The sequence below is a fragment of the Ixodes scapularis genome, unplaced genomic scaffold (genome assembly GCF_016920785.2).
Source record: "Ixodes scapularis isolate PalLabHiFi unplaced genomic scaffold, ASM1692078v2 PGA_scaffold0__279_contigs__length_252992795, whole genome shotgun sequence".
In the NCBI taxonomy this organism is placed as follows: domain Eukaryota; kingdom Metazoa; phylum Arthropoda; class Arachnida; order Ixodida; family Ixodidae; genus Ixodes; species Ixodes scapularis.
In genome coordinates, this window is record NW_024609835.1 from 149,908,504 (window position 1) to 149,926,028 (window position 17,525).

Consider the following 17,525-nt stretch of genomic DNA (forward strand, 5'->3'; position numbering starts at 1 on the left):
TACTTTTTGCGTACCGAGAAGTACCACAGTCCAGCTTAAAATTCTCTCCATTCGAACTCTTGTATGGGAGAAGAGTACGAGGACCGTTAGCCATCCTAAGAGAAGTCTGGTCCAACGAAGCAATGAAGAAAGAAACAAAGACTTCGTATGGGTACGTTTTAGAGTTGAGGGAGAAGCTCGAAGAAACATGTGAGCTGGCCCATCGATGTCTGGAGGTAGCGAAAGAAAAATATAAGGGAAATTACGACCATAAGTGGGTCAAACGTGAAATGAAGGCTGGAGATAGGGCGCTAATACTTCTTCCAAGTGATAACAACAAGATGCTTATGCAATGGAAGGGCCCGTTTGAGGTCACGGCCCGAAAAAACGAAGTAGATTATGAGCTTGAGATTGGAGGAAGAAGCAAAATATTCCACGTGAACATGCTTAAGAAGTACGAGGAGAGGGAAGAGAGCGAACAAGTCGGCTTACGCTGTGGGGTGGCCGTAAAAGTCGACGAGGATAGCGACATCATCACCGAAGCAGGTGAGGACGAAGTTCCAATGCTCTCTCTGACAAAACAGCAAGACAAACGAGACGTGGTAGTCCATACCGATTTAGACAGAGAGAAAAGACAACAAGTGTTTGACTTGATCAGTGAATACGAAGAGATCTTTTCAGATCTACCGGGAAGGACGAACTTGATGATGTGCGACCTCCAGTTGACCACCCAAACGCCGGTACACATCAAACAGTATCCGCTACCATTGAAAGTACATAAAAGGAAAAGATAACGTCGGCGCTGATTACTTGAGCCGGATATAAACGTGTAATTAACAGAGGGTAGGTAATGGTAGGAAAACAGCGTTTCTCAGTGTTTCAGTTAGATTAGTTTTCTTTCTTTTTGCTGAGGACGAGTCACAATGTCCCTTCAGGATTAATTGAGTAGGGCAATCGTATATCGATGGAGTAGCTGTGTTTTGAGGTTCGTGGGGAGGCATGGAAATCTCGTGGCGCTATACACGTGCCGGTTTCTGTTGATAAACAGGGTGGGGTTAGTACAGTGCCAAGAGTGTGGTAATGTGTTGTGCATGCGGATGCTTCAACGACAGGCCGTGTGCTGTGAGTAAAACGATACCCGAAGGGTTCTGCGGCACGCGCCCTGACTGCCGAGAAAAGACACCCAGGGAAAGGACACGCAAGTGGAAACGAAGAGGAAGAAAATTCACAAGATGAATTTTTCGAACATTGGGGGCATTGTCATGATCGTGAACCGGAGGAGGAAATAGGAGAAGACGAGAAGGCGACCGATGCGTGGTGCGGGGAAAAAGAAAGAAAAGAAGAGGTTTTGGAACGAGCATCAAGAGGAACGAGACAGCACTGGTCCGGTGAACAGCACGGCGACTTCGGCTACGCTCCGGAGGAAGCCCATCCGAGGCCCGCTCCCTGGAGTCCACCGTTAACCAACGGGGCGACTTCGGCTCCGCTCCGGAGGAAGCCCCACCCGAGGCCCGCTCCCGGGAGTCCACCGAGATCAACCAACGAGGCGTCCGCCGTCAGAGCGGCAAGATGATGTTCTTCCCCAAGGAAAGAGACCTGAGAGCGCACCAGAGCCGGGACACTTCAAGGTTGTGAGTGCTAGGGGTGGAGACTTGGGTCTAGGGGACTAAGACAATACTGTACCGTACGGTTTCTGATGCCCTTCGCTTTTGTTTATTTATGTAAATACATGTACATACGGTGAAATTTCGTAACCTGTTCGTCCGGGTCCTCTGATTTCGGTGTCCGTCTTGGTTGAACGTGACAGGCACTCAATGTCGCAGTTGCGAAATCGCAAGTAAAATTGCACCATGTGAATCAGGCTTTACACAGCAGTGTGGTTTATGAAATTTATAGTATATGCTGGCAGCTACAAGGCAGAACGCAATGCAAAATTTCATTTGTGTGCATGAATTGTTGAAGAAATTATAGTTGTTTTTATTACAAACATACTAACATTTTTTAGAGAAACTATTGTTAGAAAAGTAATGTAATACGCAACATTTTTTTTCACTAGATACACAGCAGAATGCTGAAGAGCGCAACTGTCAAAGCAATATTTCCAAAAAGTTGTTTATTCTTATGTAATGCTGCACTGAAAAATCAAATACATTTTTCGCTTTTTATGTTGTCGACAAAATCTTAACATCTTTTATAGACGTCCATAAAGTAAAAAGAAACAATACCACAGTTGCATTGCTCATTAGATTCCAGTTAGGAAAAACAATGAGTGAGCTTTTCCTTTTGTCCTGTTACCAAGCGATAGTTTCCCTAAAGTGAAATTTATGTTAAGAAGTGAAATGGAAAAAAATATGTTCAGAGTGCTCAAACCTCTACTTTTTCCTTAGCATCGGTGGATCGAAAATAACTTATAAAAAAATAACTACGCTGTGCGAACATGTGCTGATAAATGTAAATATGTTATTTTTAAAAATCTAATATTTTGCAGATTTTTTTTCTTGGTAGTGTCCCTTCTTAATCACTATCATGCAAAACCACTATCCCACTCTTAAAATTAATGGTAATTTGCATCAGTGCGTGTGTTAGAAAAACAATTGCTACAATTGCTCCCTCTCATCTCAAGTAGCGGGAATAAGAACACTGCTGTTTTTTTTTTTTTTTAACTTTTTTGTGTGTAGTAAATATACAGTTTTAATTTTACATTGTCCAAAGATGTCAATTCACTTGTTTTGGTTGAAGCCAAAGAGTCTGCTGCTGGAAGATATTTCACTTTGGTATTTTTTCTCTGGGCGACGAGAGGTTTTGTCCTAGGCAAGGAAGACCCCATGTGACTGAGAATCAGGAAGGAGAATAAAAATGAAGATTATTTGAATGGTGATTTTAATCATGGTTTAAATCACACCAGTTTTACTATGATGATTTAAATCAAACTCTCCCCGCAAAATAATTCTGAAATATTTTTTATTTACTGCTTGTCTATCATTTAAGCCCTCTATGGGTATTTGTCTTATGGTGTATTTAGATCAAAGGATCATCAAGACCATCCAAGAAAGATTTATGTCAGGCTGAATGCAAACAAAAAGCAGTGCTTTTTTGAGAAAATCGGAGCTTTCTTTCTTTCTACCTCTCACTTCTTTGTTCAGTTTTGTAATGTTCTATTACAAGCAAATCAGAATGCAAAAGAGAAGAAAACAAGAAGCTCCCATAGTAAGCAAATGGGGCAAAAAAGTTGAGGCTTTTCCACCAGCTAAAAATATCATGCTTATTTTATATGGTGGGATTTATATTAATAAAAAAATGGTAAATAAACAGTGCTTTAAAGGTTTAAATTGGCAGTAATTTTTTCTGTCTGCATTGTTTTCAGTGTTGTACAAATTGATCAATTGGTCCTCTGTGTTTAAAATTATAGAGTGATAATCACTTGTTTTTTTTGGTACAATGATTTAAATCAATATTTATTTGACACTCGGGATTGAGATTTTTATTTCGTGTCTAATAATGGTCGCCTCGGTGGCACCGATTTCAGTGTTTCGGCCTATGAATTCCCAGTTGGTTTTTTCAAACTCGTGCCAAGGTGCCTGCAATCTGATGATCCCATCCACACAAACATACTAGGCCCAGAATAAACTATGTTGTTAAGACTATGATAAGTTCCCTCTGGGCAAATCCACTTTATTATTACAGACACCTGCACAGCATTGACCCTTTCCTTGTTTTCCGTTCACCCCGCAATCTTAAACGCCGGACTGAAACTCCACTCCACCGAATACGACTCAATGTGGCTTCAACGGGTTTTTATTTCAATCTCATCGGCCAGCTAGACTCTCCTCTCTGTAAGAACTGTGCCGTCACAGACTCACTCAAACATGTCCTGTCTTAACTGCCGAATTCAGAAACCTCACTCAAACTACACTCAAACTTAAAGGCCCCTCAACTTCCTTGAGGAAGGCGCGAGGGCCGGCGCTGGCCAATCGCGACGGTGGATCCGTCCTCGCGATTGGCCAGCGCCGTCCCTCGCGCCTTCCTCGAGGAAGTGGAGGGGCCCTTAAGTTTGAGTGTAGTTTGAGTGAGGTTTCTGAATTCGGCGGTAAGTGTAGCCTATAGACAAGTCAACGAAATGAACTGGCAAACTCTCTCCATCTTCCCAACAAAGAAGCTCTTTTCCTGACTCACCTGCTCGGACCATGGGACTCAGCATCGGAGAGGTTTCAAATTAACGACCTCCTTCATTTGCTTTCTTTAGAAAACAAAACTGGACCGAACACTCTAAATCCTGGACATACTTTTAAATGAACAGACAACAACATACGGAGTTTCCTTTTCCTTTTGTGTATGTGTATATATATATACATGTGCATATAGGGGAAAGGGGAAAATACTCATATATGTATACATATAGGTGTGTGTATGTAGATATATATAAGTGTGGTGTAGATGTATGTATATAGGTATGTATACTGTAAAACCCTTAATGTTTGCGAGCCCTCAATTTTCGCAAATTTCACGAATTGAAGAATTCGCGAAATTTAAGGCCGCGCGAAAATTTCGGTCCTTAAGATTTTCAATGCAGGCATCTGGAATTCGCGAAATTTAGTGGTCGCGATTATGTCATCTGTGACCGATTCGCGAAAATAGGGGCCGCGAAAATAAAGGGTTTTACAGTATATGTATGTACATACCTTTTTTTTTATAATTTTTTCCTTCCCTCTTTCCCTCCCCCAAGTGTGAAGTAGCCGTCCTGCCAATCTCTGCGGGATAACCTCTTCACCTTTCCAGTAAATCAATTTTTCTCTCGCACCTAGATAAAAGTGTGGAATAAAATAGATCAGATTGCAAGCACTGAAATGGCACAAAAATGAAATGTGTGCAAGTGCCATGCCAAATTAATTTCTAGTCCTTCTCGGGGGCCTCCCAGAGGCTCTTTCTTTGTTGGCTGGGAGCACAAGTGCCCATAGTTGTTTCTTCAGCTGTGAGGCTAGCCAATTACTACTCAAAATACGCTGCACTCTTAAAGGGACACTGACAGGGTATTTATGCTCGCCGAGGTTTTTAGTTGTACGTGACATATGAGAGCTCAACTACCCAGAACAGAATTTGCGGCTCGAAATTCGGTTTCTTTCCGCCCGAAAACCGCCGATCAAGAACTGGCCGGTTCGAGTCTCGCTCACTCTCTTTTCCGTGGTCACGGGCCGTTTTCTAAGGTATCGATGCGACCACCAAATTTAATCAAAGTCGTGGGTCACTGAAGGCACACACTCAATATTAAAAATAGAAAAAAATATGAAAGCCATTTTTTGTGGCTTCTAAAAAGCTGTAAATACGTTTATTGAAAAAAAAAGTTCCACAGACAACCGGAAGCATTCTGTGCGTTCGTCGTTTCGCGTATCGTGGGACTCGCGGGGACGGCGATGGCAGCGGACGACGGACCTCTATTTCAGAACTTTCGTTCGCGGTAGCGACGAATTCTGTCTACCGTTAAAAAAGAAATTTGGGACTGATCAAAAGAATTGGTATTCATCCCGTACGACACGCCCGACCACCAAGCCGATTTGCACGAAGACGTCGCCGAGCCGTCGCTCCCTTCTCGTGGCTGAAGATCACCGCTCGCGAAAACGTCAAGCACGACGTGTCTACTTCGAGTTGAATATGCACGCGTACTATTTCTTTACTAGGTGCGAATGTCCCCACAGCGTGGTGCTTCCCGACTTCGACCCGGGAGTGCTTTTGCTAGAGAAAAATCGACAGCAAACTTTCCAACTTAGTTTACCGGCTGAATTATTACTAAGAAAAGAGATCCACCACAAAAGAGATGCCCCTGTAGCTCAGTGGGAAAGACGTCCGGTTCACATGCGGTAGGTCCGGGTTCGATCCCCGTGATGTTCTTTTTTTTTTTTTCAAACATTTTCCGATGTTTACATATCTTTTCATTTTTTTTTTACAATCATCCCTGAAGAAACAAACAAAAAAAAAATAACAAACAAATGTTGTGGACGATACTTCGCTGAATTAAATGGTATGGGATTTCCGTTTTGACACCTGCGAACTCAATGTGATCACTTTCCACAAAATGCAAGGAGCATATAAATCAGGTAGCGTCCGCCTTCCGAGGTGCCCGTATATGTTCTACAGGAATTGCAGCCAGCCATTGGTCCCGATCCCGTTGATCTTTCGGAAACTCTGTCGCACAATGCCACTTTTTTTCGGATGCAGGACATGTGAACCAGCTCTTCACGCAACATCTTGGGTGTATTCTTTTCGGAGCCGATCATGGAAATTCACAACGGGCACTCACTACTCATCTCCAACTTCTCAATGTACAAAACAACTCATCTTGGAGTACAGGAAAACGAGCGGAACAAACATAACTGCAAAAGTATCGCACGGCGAGCAGTTCCCGCATGTCGTGTCGTCTGCTACGGAGAGGAGAAAAAAAAAAAGACAAAAAACGCACGGTCGGGTGTAGCCACGTGACTTCCGCCACTCACTCTCTTCTCTCCACTTCACCGACCTCCGTCGGGTTTCGGTTTCGGTTTCGAGCAGTTGCGTCTTTTGGCTTTATTAAAAAAATACGCTACTCTGTTGCAAAATATTAATTGGGTAGTCCTCCGACACCATAGTGAAGCGCCTGGCAAAAAATAAAAAAAAAATTTTGAGGGGTGTCAGTGTCCCTTTAAGTATGTTTCGTTGCAAATTGTGTAGTGAATTGTTCAGGTTTATGGCCAGTCATAAGCGCACAACCTTGGGAACTGTATTTCATAGAAGTCTGAGGTTTTTCCAACTTTGAGGTGAGGTTATCCTAGACTACCATCACCAGGAGCTTTTCTTGTTCTATTTTAATAAAATGCATTGTGGGCATGTTTTGATACTTTCACTTCTATCTTTTGTCTCAATGGCTGGAAGCATCCAGTTAACTGAATAGATAGTTTGCAAAACATGCAACAGCCTCTACCAACACCATAACAAATTTTGGGAATGAGCTGTACATATTTCGTATCCTCCCGTAGTTTGCTAGTCCACTTCCCAAACCACCTGCAGTACATGCGCCAGCTTTTTCTATTCGTGCTGTGCCTTTGGACTGGCCTCGCAAGATGGACGTTTGTTGTACATTATTTTGTCTCGATACCACAACCAAGACAATGTCTAGCGAAGCCTTGAAATTGGGGCGGCTTGTGTAGCAGATGTTGAAGGCAATGTACGGGGTGGGTAAGAACAGGCAAGCAACTGCTCTATCTTCTCTCTCTCTCTCACTTCCTTGTGTCGCATGGTAGATGTTGTTAGGGCGACATCGACCACGGTTTCTACAATTCGTTTCTGTCTTATTTTAATTCTTGCAAATCATCAAATGTTTGGATGTTAATGCTGTTCATTCCTTTTAATGAACTTTTAATGACGGCAGGTTTTGTTGACTTGCGGTAGATGGCGCCACAAATAATTCATACCCTTCTAGCGGCAATATTATGCTTTTGAAGCGTTTCTGCATGCCTAAACAACAAGATTTTTTAAACTTAACCTTAAATCAAGCTTACAATTGCCTAACACTATCACTTACAAAGACCACTCCGGATGACGTCGCACCACAGGTTCCATTTGCGGCCACCATGTGGCCGCAGGTTGGGAAAAAAAGTGTTTTTTATTTTACGATTACGCAGCGAAATAGAGGTATTTTGGGGTATGGTAGCACTTTTTCTCTTACTTATGCCAAAGTAAACAATATAAAAAATACAAGCTGCACATTCGTTCAGTGTTAAAATCATTGCACCGCCCCTTTAATGGTGTTTTTCTTTTTTTTTTTTTTTTCAGAGAAAAACAGAAAGTAGCATTGGAGCATCTGAGCCTTTGGATGCCCCAGCACACTCTGAAAAAGGGAAGACTGCTGATTCTCCAAAAGCTTCCCCCAGGTCTAACTCTCCCCAGAGGGATTCCCCCAGAAGAAACTCCCCCAGAAGAAATTTGCCTAGAAGGAATTCGCCCAGGAGAAACTCGCCCAGAAGGAACTTGCCCCAGAAAAAGCCTCACAGGAACAAGTCTCCAAGGAAGAGTTCACCAATAAAGACCTCGTCAACAGAAACCTCACTAAGGAGGAACTCACCAAGGAGGAACTCACCAAGGAGGAACTCACCAAGGAGGAACTCTCCAAGGAGGAACTCTCCAAGGAGGAACTCTCCAAGGAGGAACTCTCCAAGGAGGAACTCACCAGGGAGATATTCCCCAAAAAGAGACTTGGCAAAGGGGAACCTTCCAAGAAGGAGGTCACCAGGGAGGCACTCTCCAAGAAGAAACTCCACAGGAAGAAACTTTAGAAGGACAAACTCTCCAAAGAACAATTTTCCAAGAGAAAACTCGCCGAGCGGGAACTCCCATGGAAAAAGCTCGCCCAGAAGAAGTTCGTTCCGAAGATGCTCCCCTAGGAATTCTCCAAGGAGAGGCTCCCTGGGGAGAAACTCGCCCACCAGAAATTCATCGAGGGGCCATTCGATCGAAAGAACTCGTACAAGCCTAGTTTCTCCGAGAAGTCTTCCAGGAAGCAACTCATTAAGGAGTTCCTCTCCCCAGAAACCTTCCTCAGTGAGACCTCCAGGTTTGGAGGTAGACCCCCCCAGAATGTCCACTGGAAGTTCTGGCTCTAAGCTCTCCGACAGAAGCAGCCTTGGCCAAGAGCCAGAAAGTGCTTCCTCACAAGACAAGGCAGCTTCAGAGAAAGGGTCTTCCCCAGAGAGGAGGGCATTCCTAGACAAGAGGACATTTCCTGACAGGAAGTCATTCCCAGAAACGAGAACATTTCCATTGAGGAGTACCTCCCCAGAGAGAAGGGCTTCCTTTGAGAGCAGGTTTCCGAGGGATGTTTCTCCGGAGAGCCTGTCCTCTTCTCGAAGCAGTCCTGTGGTGCATCAGCGGGGTGCTGCATTGGGGCACCGAAGGCCAAGGAGAGCCGGTCCCAGAAGGCCCACTTTTTGGACTCCCGAAACTGGTGAGCTGTTCAGCGTTATGCTTTCCTTTAAGGGTTTTGGGTGACTGCTCACTGAAGGGGGTTGGCAGAGAGATGGTAGGATGCCGATTTCTAGACCCAGCTTAATTGTGGTGTTTCACTGAAGGTGCTAGCGGTGAATGAAGATCTAGTTGCTCTTATTGTTTTAACACAAACTAGATGGCAAAATGAATTATGCTTCGCTGCTTACGGGTTGGCACTGTTAAAGGTACAAGCTTACCGTTTCGCTGGCTGCCCATCAGCGGACTGCAGCTGCATTGATGACTTGATCCTCGCTGTGCCTAAATCATGCTTTTCTGAGAGCCACCCTCTATTTTTTAAGAATTGATACATCTAAAGTAGACTCGTGATTTGTGAGCTCTCAAGCAGCTTTTCCTTCTACTTGTATCGTCTACCAGCACTGCTTGTTTTTTTTAATCTCTAAACCCTTAACCTTTTTTAGTTCTTAAGAATTTCTTACCCTGAACTGCTTGAAGGGCCTCTGAAAAGAAATATTTTAAACAACCTGGTTGGGGCATCAAAAAATAAATTTTGCGAAAAAACAAACAAAAACGTTTTGGAACAGTATTGACGATGCAAGACGCAATTTAGTCGGTAGTCACCTCCTTTCCGCTTCTTTTCTTTTTCGGCATTTCGGGCACGTGGAGAAGAAGTAGATCAACTTCGCCTTCACGTTGAGGTGGAAGGAGCGAATCACCATCTCATTTAGGTCGAGAGAGTGAATGACCGTTCCGTGACGTCATGGACTTTGCGCGCAGAATTTAAAATAAATCTCTCGCCGTCAATATTGTTCAAGAGAATTTTTTTTTCGCAGAAATTTTATTTTTTGACATGCGTGTCCCAATTAGACTGGTTTAAAAATTTTTTTTTCTTTTCAGGGATTTTTTAATTGTCTTTGAACTTGTATTTGTTGCCTTCAAATCAAATTTGTAGTCACAAACAGAATTTGAGCAAGATTTAAAAAAAAAAAAAAAAAATCTGTGCTATTATTTGTTGGCACAGCTGCAAACAGAGCTATGATCAAGCCTGGTTTGTCCAGAATGGTTGAGCAGACAAGCTATACTCATCCTGAACGGTTTGGGGATGGCTCCACGTTGACAACCTAGGCTTGTCCAAAACTGTTAAGGGGTTAAGGAAGCCTCGACACCCCTGAATAAAATTTGTTTTTATTGTCACAAATGGTTAAAAAAAATGTCATATTTCAATGAAAAAAAAAAAAAAACATTATTAGTTTTTATAAAAAAATTAATCCCTACTTTTATTTACAGGTTCAGTTGCACATATAGTAAAATGTTGCTTTAAAGCTCAGCATGTTGCAAAAACAGAAACAGTTAAACACGTGTACTTTAATGTCGTGTCTACAGTACCATTTGATGGATTTGATGGCTCTTCTGCGGAGCATCCAAATGCTGTCCGACAGCGCTCCAAGTCTAGGGGAGAACTGTTCATCGAAGATTGTATGTTGTACAATAACTTTTTCCTCCTTAAAGGGGCCCTGCAATCATATTTAAGCATCTACCTTTTTTGCAGTTTCCACGTCTCTTGGGGTTCGGGCAAGCCAGCGGGCACGGAGAGAGTAACTAAATATCAGTGCGTCATATTTTAACCGGACGACGCGGAAACCTCCTTCACTGACGAGGGCGACCCGCAATACCGAAAGCGCGCAAAATGTGACATCTTTGGTCCTGGGCTTACTACTGGTCAGAGCCGCTAAAAGCTTCTTTTTAGTCGAAATACAAAACATAAGTGGCGCGAACCATTTCAATTATTTATAAAAGTAGTTTTTGTTCAGTATTTTAGATCAAAAAAGAAACGAATGCAGTTCATAAAGTACGGAAACAAGAAATGACCCGTCGAGATACCCGCCACCCAGCGGTGAAAAAGGCGGCGCATACTAGAAAGGAGTAGTGGGATCAGGCGCCGACATGGAAAGGTCCTGGATGTACGCGACGGCGCTGCGGTCGTATGGGCAGGAGGATCCGAACGACTCCGAGCATTCCGAAGGCCTTCGGCTAGAAGCTTTATCTTGCGGTTTGGCCGTTTCGCGGTATGGCAGTGCAAAGCAGCTCCCATTCTGAACTGATCTTTACCCTGTGTTTGCTGTCGTTTGTGGCCAATGAAGTGTCATGCCGAATTAGTATTTAATCGCGCAGCAAATGCAATGAGAGCCGCTCTGGCTGCCCGCTGCTTACAGCCTATCCAGAACACGCTTTATTGGCGCCCTCTCGCACCGTCGACACGGAGTGCGGCAGCCGTGAGCGCTCGATGAGCTCACTATTTCTCCTCTAGTTCACGGCCACTCTCAAGCAACCAAGGACGTCACGAGGGAGGTTATTTATTGCTTGTTTTTGTAATTTTAATTCGCCTATGACTTTTAAAATAAAGGGAATTTCGAGAAAAGAAAAGTTTCACTAAGTTACTACGTTCAGTGCGCTCAGGTTCGGTGCAAATTAAAAATTAGTAAAAAAGTCATTGCAGGGCCCCTTTAATTGTAACTTTTTTATTCAGTGATGGAATTGAAAGATGTCACATTCGAATGAGAGTTTAGAAGCTCCTCTTTTCCAGGAGCACATAACTTTTCAGTATAGTCTCCACCGGCAACGATGCACTTCCGCTACCAGTGCACTATTCTCTGCATGCCGTCGTAGTTGATTGAGGACAGCTGTTGACGACACCAAGGCTGCGCTGGAGGAGCTGCGGTGCTATGTTGTTTTTCCTCATTCACCTTAGAGCCCGGACCTTGCGCCATCATACTTTTGGCTGTTTTCCAAGAGAAAGGAACATCTGAAGGATACACTGTTTGCGTCCAATGACGAGGTTACCAGTGCAGTGCGCCATTGGTATCAACAACAACCACCCTCAATCATCTATGACGGCATGCGGAGAGTAGTAGACCGGTGGTGGAAGTACATTGCCACCATTGGGGACTAGGTTGAAAAGTTGCGTGCTCCTGGGAAAGAGGAGATTACAAGCTTTTATTTGAATGTAACATCTTTCAAATTCCACCACTGAATAAAAACATTTCAGCCTAGGAGGCGAAACTTATCTGTCACCCCTTGTATTCTGACGACTCTGGGGTGGGGCTCTAAGGGATCACAGTCCATCATGTCCTGAAAAGCAGGGCCTGCCACCTCCGTAGACTGAATTCACTGCAAGGATTCCAAGTGATCGAAGTCTGAGAAGAGTTACGAGCGGCAATACAAAGGGCCAAAGTTTTCAGTTCATGCCACACTGTTATTCTTGCATGTTTTCCACCAGCTGATTCGTTTCACCATAAAGTACAAGCAAGATTTCCAGTTTCTTTTTTTTTTTGTTTTTTTTTATTGTCATTTAATTAAATAATTTCGGGCACAGTCTTTGCTTGCTCTAAATTATACGAAGATTCCATAACTCGTTTACTATAGCATACCAGGGCTGCATGTTTGGTTTAGTTTATGTGGTGGCATTGAGTGTAAGTTGTTGGTGCAAGGAAGGGGGAGTGTATATTCGGTGACAGGTCAAGAACGAAGTGGAAGCTCCTCCCATCTCCTTCCACTTTAGTAGAGCAAATGCGGGAGAGGAGGCAACCTCCTTTCCACTATTCACTCCGCTGAAGTGGAAAGGGGTGGGAGGAGCTTGCACTTTGTTCTTGAATTGTCACCGACTATAGTTTAAAAGTGGAAAGCGTAGATGACTTTAGTCTCTAGGGATGCCGCGAACCTCCTAAAGTTTGGGTTCGAAAGGTTAGAAAATTTCAAACCTCGCTAAGACTCGAATTTGAAAAGTTTGCAACTCTAGAGCCTAGCTGAGGTTCTAATTAGAATAATTCGGAAATGTTAAGGTTTCTGAAAGTTAGAGTTTGAAGATATAGAATATTTTGACAGATAGTTAGAAATATTCGAACATTTTGAGTTTATTAAAGATTCAAGTTCGAAATATTTGAATATTTATAATTTTTTCTTGGTACAAGTTGGAAAAGTTCGAAAGTTTTGATTTTAAGTTCCAAGTCTGAACTTCATGGATGGAGATCAAATTCCACAGTTTCCAACTAAGTTGTCATGAATTCATCTAAAAAAGATCACGAAATGTGCCACAAGGTTTACCGAAAATGTTGCCCAGACTATTATGAACTTACACCAGCTCACTTGTGACCTCATGTTTTGTTCATTAATACTCCTTCCTTATTTGTCACAACTTATTAAACATGTTGAGCTTGGTGAACGGTTTATCTGAAAGCCTTGAGGAGGTCAGGTGAACAAACTTCCTACTTATTTGCATGTAGTAGCAATCCAATCAAACATTGCTTAAATGCAATGCTGGCAAAAGACAACTAAATATGCAGGACCATGCATTCACATAAGGGCGTCTAGGCTTACTGAAAATTTTTAGTTTCTCTGGGCGTTTATTTTTGGCGGTATGACCCGTAGGATGAAGAAAACACTGAACACAGGCACAGCACCCAACACAAATCAAGGTTGAGGAGAATGCCACCAGACTAAATCAGGAGACCACCCGGCCGAATACAGGTGATCAGGTCTCGACATGTAGTTATCGGGATAACCAGATTGCCACTGCCTGGAACTTCTTTTCTTTGACGAATGGAGATATTGGCACTCTAAAATACAGTCGATTACTAATGATAATGAAGTAAGCGCTGATTCAGCGTTTGCTGTAGCACATTGGTGTCGCTCTCTGCGACGCCAATGTGAAGCGCCTCGGTTGCATTTCAAGCCTGCAGATCAGGGATCTGTTGGCCTACAGGTTACCTCGGGACAACCTACAAAGTTGTGCACGGGAGAGGCTCTGTGCTGAAGCCGAAAGAAAAAGGCCAAGGTCACCCCAAAGCAATCATTTAGCACTTTACAAGCTCGTTTGTGTCACGATCAGGTAACGGTAAGACTCGGAGTGCAATTTCAACTCCACTTCACACATTGACATCTTGCGTTATTTATATTTGTTGCTTCGAACCTATAGAGGTGAACTGGGCTCGAACTTTGTCGAACTTCTGTTCAGTAGTTCAAAGTTCGTAGACTTTTTCAACTCAGCAGGCTGAAAAGTTCGAAAATTGTAGAATTTCTTAATGTAATAAGTTCGAAAATGTCAAATTTTATAGCGCAAAAAATCCAAAGTTTATAAACAATCCAATTTTCAGTGCCAAAAATGCAAAGGTTCAAAAATTGTTGTATCTTTTTATGTAATAAGTCTGACGTTTTAAGACTTTGCGACTGTTTTGAACCCTCTGGGCTGATCTTCAAACCTCAGATTCTCAAAAAGTTTGCAGCATCTTTACTAGTCACGGACAGGGCAAAAACGGCAAGGCGTCTCTTTTGGACGCCTGACCTGCAGCACAGGCTTTTGCCCCCTGTCGTGCTCTGGCGGCACCTGAACGGTCGAGGGTCACGAGACACCGGAACGTTGTCGAAGGAAGTAAGCAAGCTTGTGCTGGTGGTGGGACAACTGAAATACTTAACTGCCTTTCTCATCTTGTCAGTGACTATAGAAGGAAGGCACTTGGCGCTCATTTAGTACGAGTGTGTCTCAAGTTCAAGAACTTTCGTCCAATTTGTGTGGTTCATTGTTGACTAGCGGATTAACACCGGTGCAGAGGTACACGGTTTTCTTTTTTGCTTTGGATGTTGTCTGTGCGGGCCAAGGAGGTTGGCGTTCCCTAGAATTATCCGAGAGACAACCTGGTGCGGTGCTTTCCACATGCAGTGGTGGCACACAGCCTGGAGCCTCTGGATGTGAACGTGTGGGAGGAGCGACAGCATCGGGGGCAGCCGCTGTGCGGTCCCGCGCCCATCACCCCGGAGGACGAGAGCGCCATGCTGGCCAGAGCGTTGGAGCAGAGCTGCCTCGACAGCCCTCCCACCAGGTCAGTCTGCTATTAACGAATTTCGTGAGACTGCATCACAACAGTGTGAAATAAGATAAGTAAAGGCAGCCTATTTTCTTTTTTTTTTTTGAAGCGATAGTTTTATGGGTGACATTTTGCAGAGATTTTGACCTTGTCTCCAGTCGTCACCGCAATGAAAAAAACCCCTTCTCTCCGCTTTAGGCATGAGGCCAGGGAAGTGGGTTTTCTCGTCGGCCATTCCGGCATCCCGCCAGTAACGGCGCTATGAAGGGAGTCTTCTGTGTCTTCTGCTTGAAAGCTTGTTTCAAAGCATCACTTTGAACATGTGCGAAATCCCACTTTGGCAGTGTCTACTTGCTGGGCGTAATGTCGCATAGTTTTCTAAACTTCCATCGCGTTTTCCCACCTACTTCATGGATTATTGGCGACAGTCATCCATGGCGTGCGCGACACCAACCACGATGGCCATGAGAATTAACCATGTCTCACATTCGTCCTAAGGTATGTGACGGCACGATTCCACCCGCATTGCGCGACCATGCTACAGCTATCTTTCATTTCTTCGCACAATGTGGGTGAAACACACAATTCTTATGAAGTAATTTGATAATTTCGGTCTCGTTAATATGGACACCCCATTGTATAGGCATAATTTTTGGTGATTGAGCTGTCCCCATGTAGTACTTCCTCAATAATATAGAAACTCAGTCAGGGTTACGGACAGCCTGTTTGGGAACAAACTTGGTAAATACATGCATTTGTGTCTAATTAATTTACGAGCATTCTAAAAGTAACCTAGAACTACAAAAAAAAATTGGTTTGGGGTAACAGGGCAGGTACATCCAGTGTCAGTATTGTCTGTTCTTGGTTGCCCTTTTTGAGAGAAAGAAGACGTAGGCAGCAGACAATGGTTAGTTTTTTGGAAGCTTTCAGCCAAATAGGCTACTTGCCCTCCTCTCTCTTGTATGTCACGGCGGCATTTATCAAACCTGACGAACATTGGTATGCCATGTGTACACCTTGTGCACAAAAGAAAAAGGCTGGACACCTTCCTCGATTTAGGCCGCCTCGGTGGGTCGAAGGTAAGGAATCGGGCGACGGATTCTCAGGTGGCGGGTTCGAACCCCAGCCAACGTGCGCGCAATCTAACAGGCTCATTGCGGAGAAAGCACCGTGCAACCGAGATTTCAGGTGCACATCAAGAGCTCCCCAGGCGGTCAAAATGAATCCTCATTCCTCGGCTGGGGCATGGCAGATGCCCTTCGTTTGGTTGGCACGTACAAATTTGACTTTCACATCCCTCGCCACTTGGGAGGTGAGACTGCGTTATTGTACATCACTCACATTGTGGATGATTTCCTGGGGATCGGAGACATCTATGTTAACGAGACATGACTATGTTGAAGCTGCATCTTGCTTCACTCTGTACCAACGTAAATTGGCAAAGTCCAGAAGCTATGTCTCTTGTGAGCCACTCGGAAAGATGGAGCGAAGCACGTGGTGGCTTTACTGAAGAGGTGTGCACTTTGGCTGCACATAGTGTTATCTGTCTTGCTCCGGCCGACTTGCCAGGACCGCAGCTTTCGCCTTTTGCCTATTATGCTGATAAGGAGTAGAGCTGTGCTCTGGCTGCCCTCACTAATAGATGCAAGCCAATGTCTATTGCTACTGGTGTGTTATTATCCACCAGAAACAAATTTAGGAACACGGTCACTGACTAACGCTTGGGACTCGACGGGGATTGTGCCAAAATCAGAATTGTCGAGCAGTCCAAAAATGTTATTTCGTTCTTAATATTAAAGGGATACTTCAACGAAATTTAAAATATTCCCGTCGTGTTCAAAAATAGGTTGAATATGATCCACAATATCCGTAAATGACAATCGCACGTTTGTATTTTGATCCTGGTGGCTCTATTTTTCGTTATAAACGGCCCACTCTGGCAAGCGCTCGGAGAAGGCCCAGCTTAGAGCACGTGACATCCAACGCAATCGTGACGTAGGTCGTCTCAAGACGAGCAAAGCTACGGCGAGGCTGACGTAGAGAGGTTGGCGTAGTCGTTCAGCCACCGAAGCGGCTGCTTTTGTACGAATTTTGAGTGACGGGTTAATCTTCTATAATCTTCTAGGGGGACAATAGCGACTTCTGCGACACACAAAAAGGATTCTCGGGAAGAGGGGAATTCCTCCTTCCCCCCTTCTCTCGTCGTGGCCGAAGACGAGACAACCTCCGTCACTAGCTGTCAAGGTTCCTAGACGAGCATTACAAACGAGGCGTTAGCGACATCCACCAGGTGCTCTTTGCTAATCGTTTAATTCGTTCTGAAATTCCTTTTTGAGACTTTTTTAACAAGATATTGGTATGTTCCATGTGATACTGCTCTTTTGAACACATATAGACCAAAAAAATGAGCACCGAAATTTCGTTGTAGTATCCCTTTAAGTTATTTTGCAACTTTCACTCGACAATGGCCACTTCACACTTCTTCAGCGGAAATGTTGAATTCTCAAGCAAGTTTCATTTGTTCGTTGATTGCAGGTTTTTCATCATTGTCATTTTGGTGTATTTGCAGCGTTTGTCAGGGCCTTTGTCTGTTCACAAAGCAAGGGTGTAGTTGAAGCCACAATTGTGAAAGATATAAGGGGTTGCATTCCCATTTGTGGCTGAAGAATACCTCTGCAGATTAATAAAAGGCTCAATCCACCCATTCTTCCTAGCATTTCT

At 43.8% G+C, this 17,525-nt stretch overlaps 1 protein-coding gene across 2 annotated transcripts in view; it reads left to right on the forward strand.

Moving 5' to 3' along the window:
- Positions 1-17,525, forward strand: part of LOC8027005 (TRIO and F-actin-binding protein) — a 41,616-nt gene that overhangs the window by 14,836 nt on the left and 9,255 nt on the right. The window contains exons 2-4 of one of the 2 annotated variants that reach the window (XM_040221154.1): positions 7,780-8,314; positions 8,345-8,947; positions 14,660-14,819. In XM_040221154.1, the coding sequence (XP_040077088.1) occupies positions 7,780-8,314; positions 8,345-8,947; positions 14,660-14,819 (1,298 nt within the window). Of the gene's footprint in view, positions 1-7,779; positions 8,948-14,659; positions 14,820-17,525 lie in introns of both variants that reach the window. The other variant, XM_040221149.1, reaches the window with a different exon arrangement.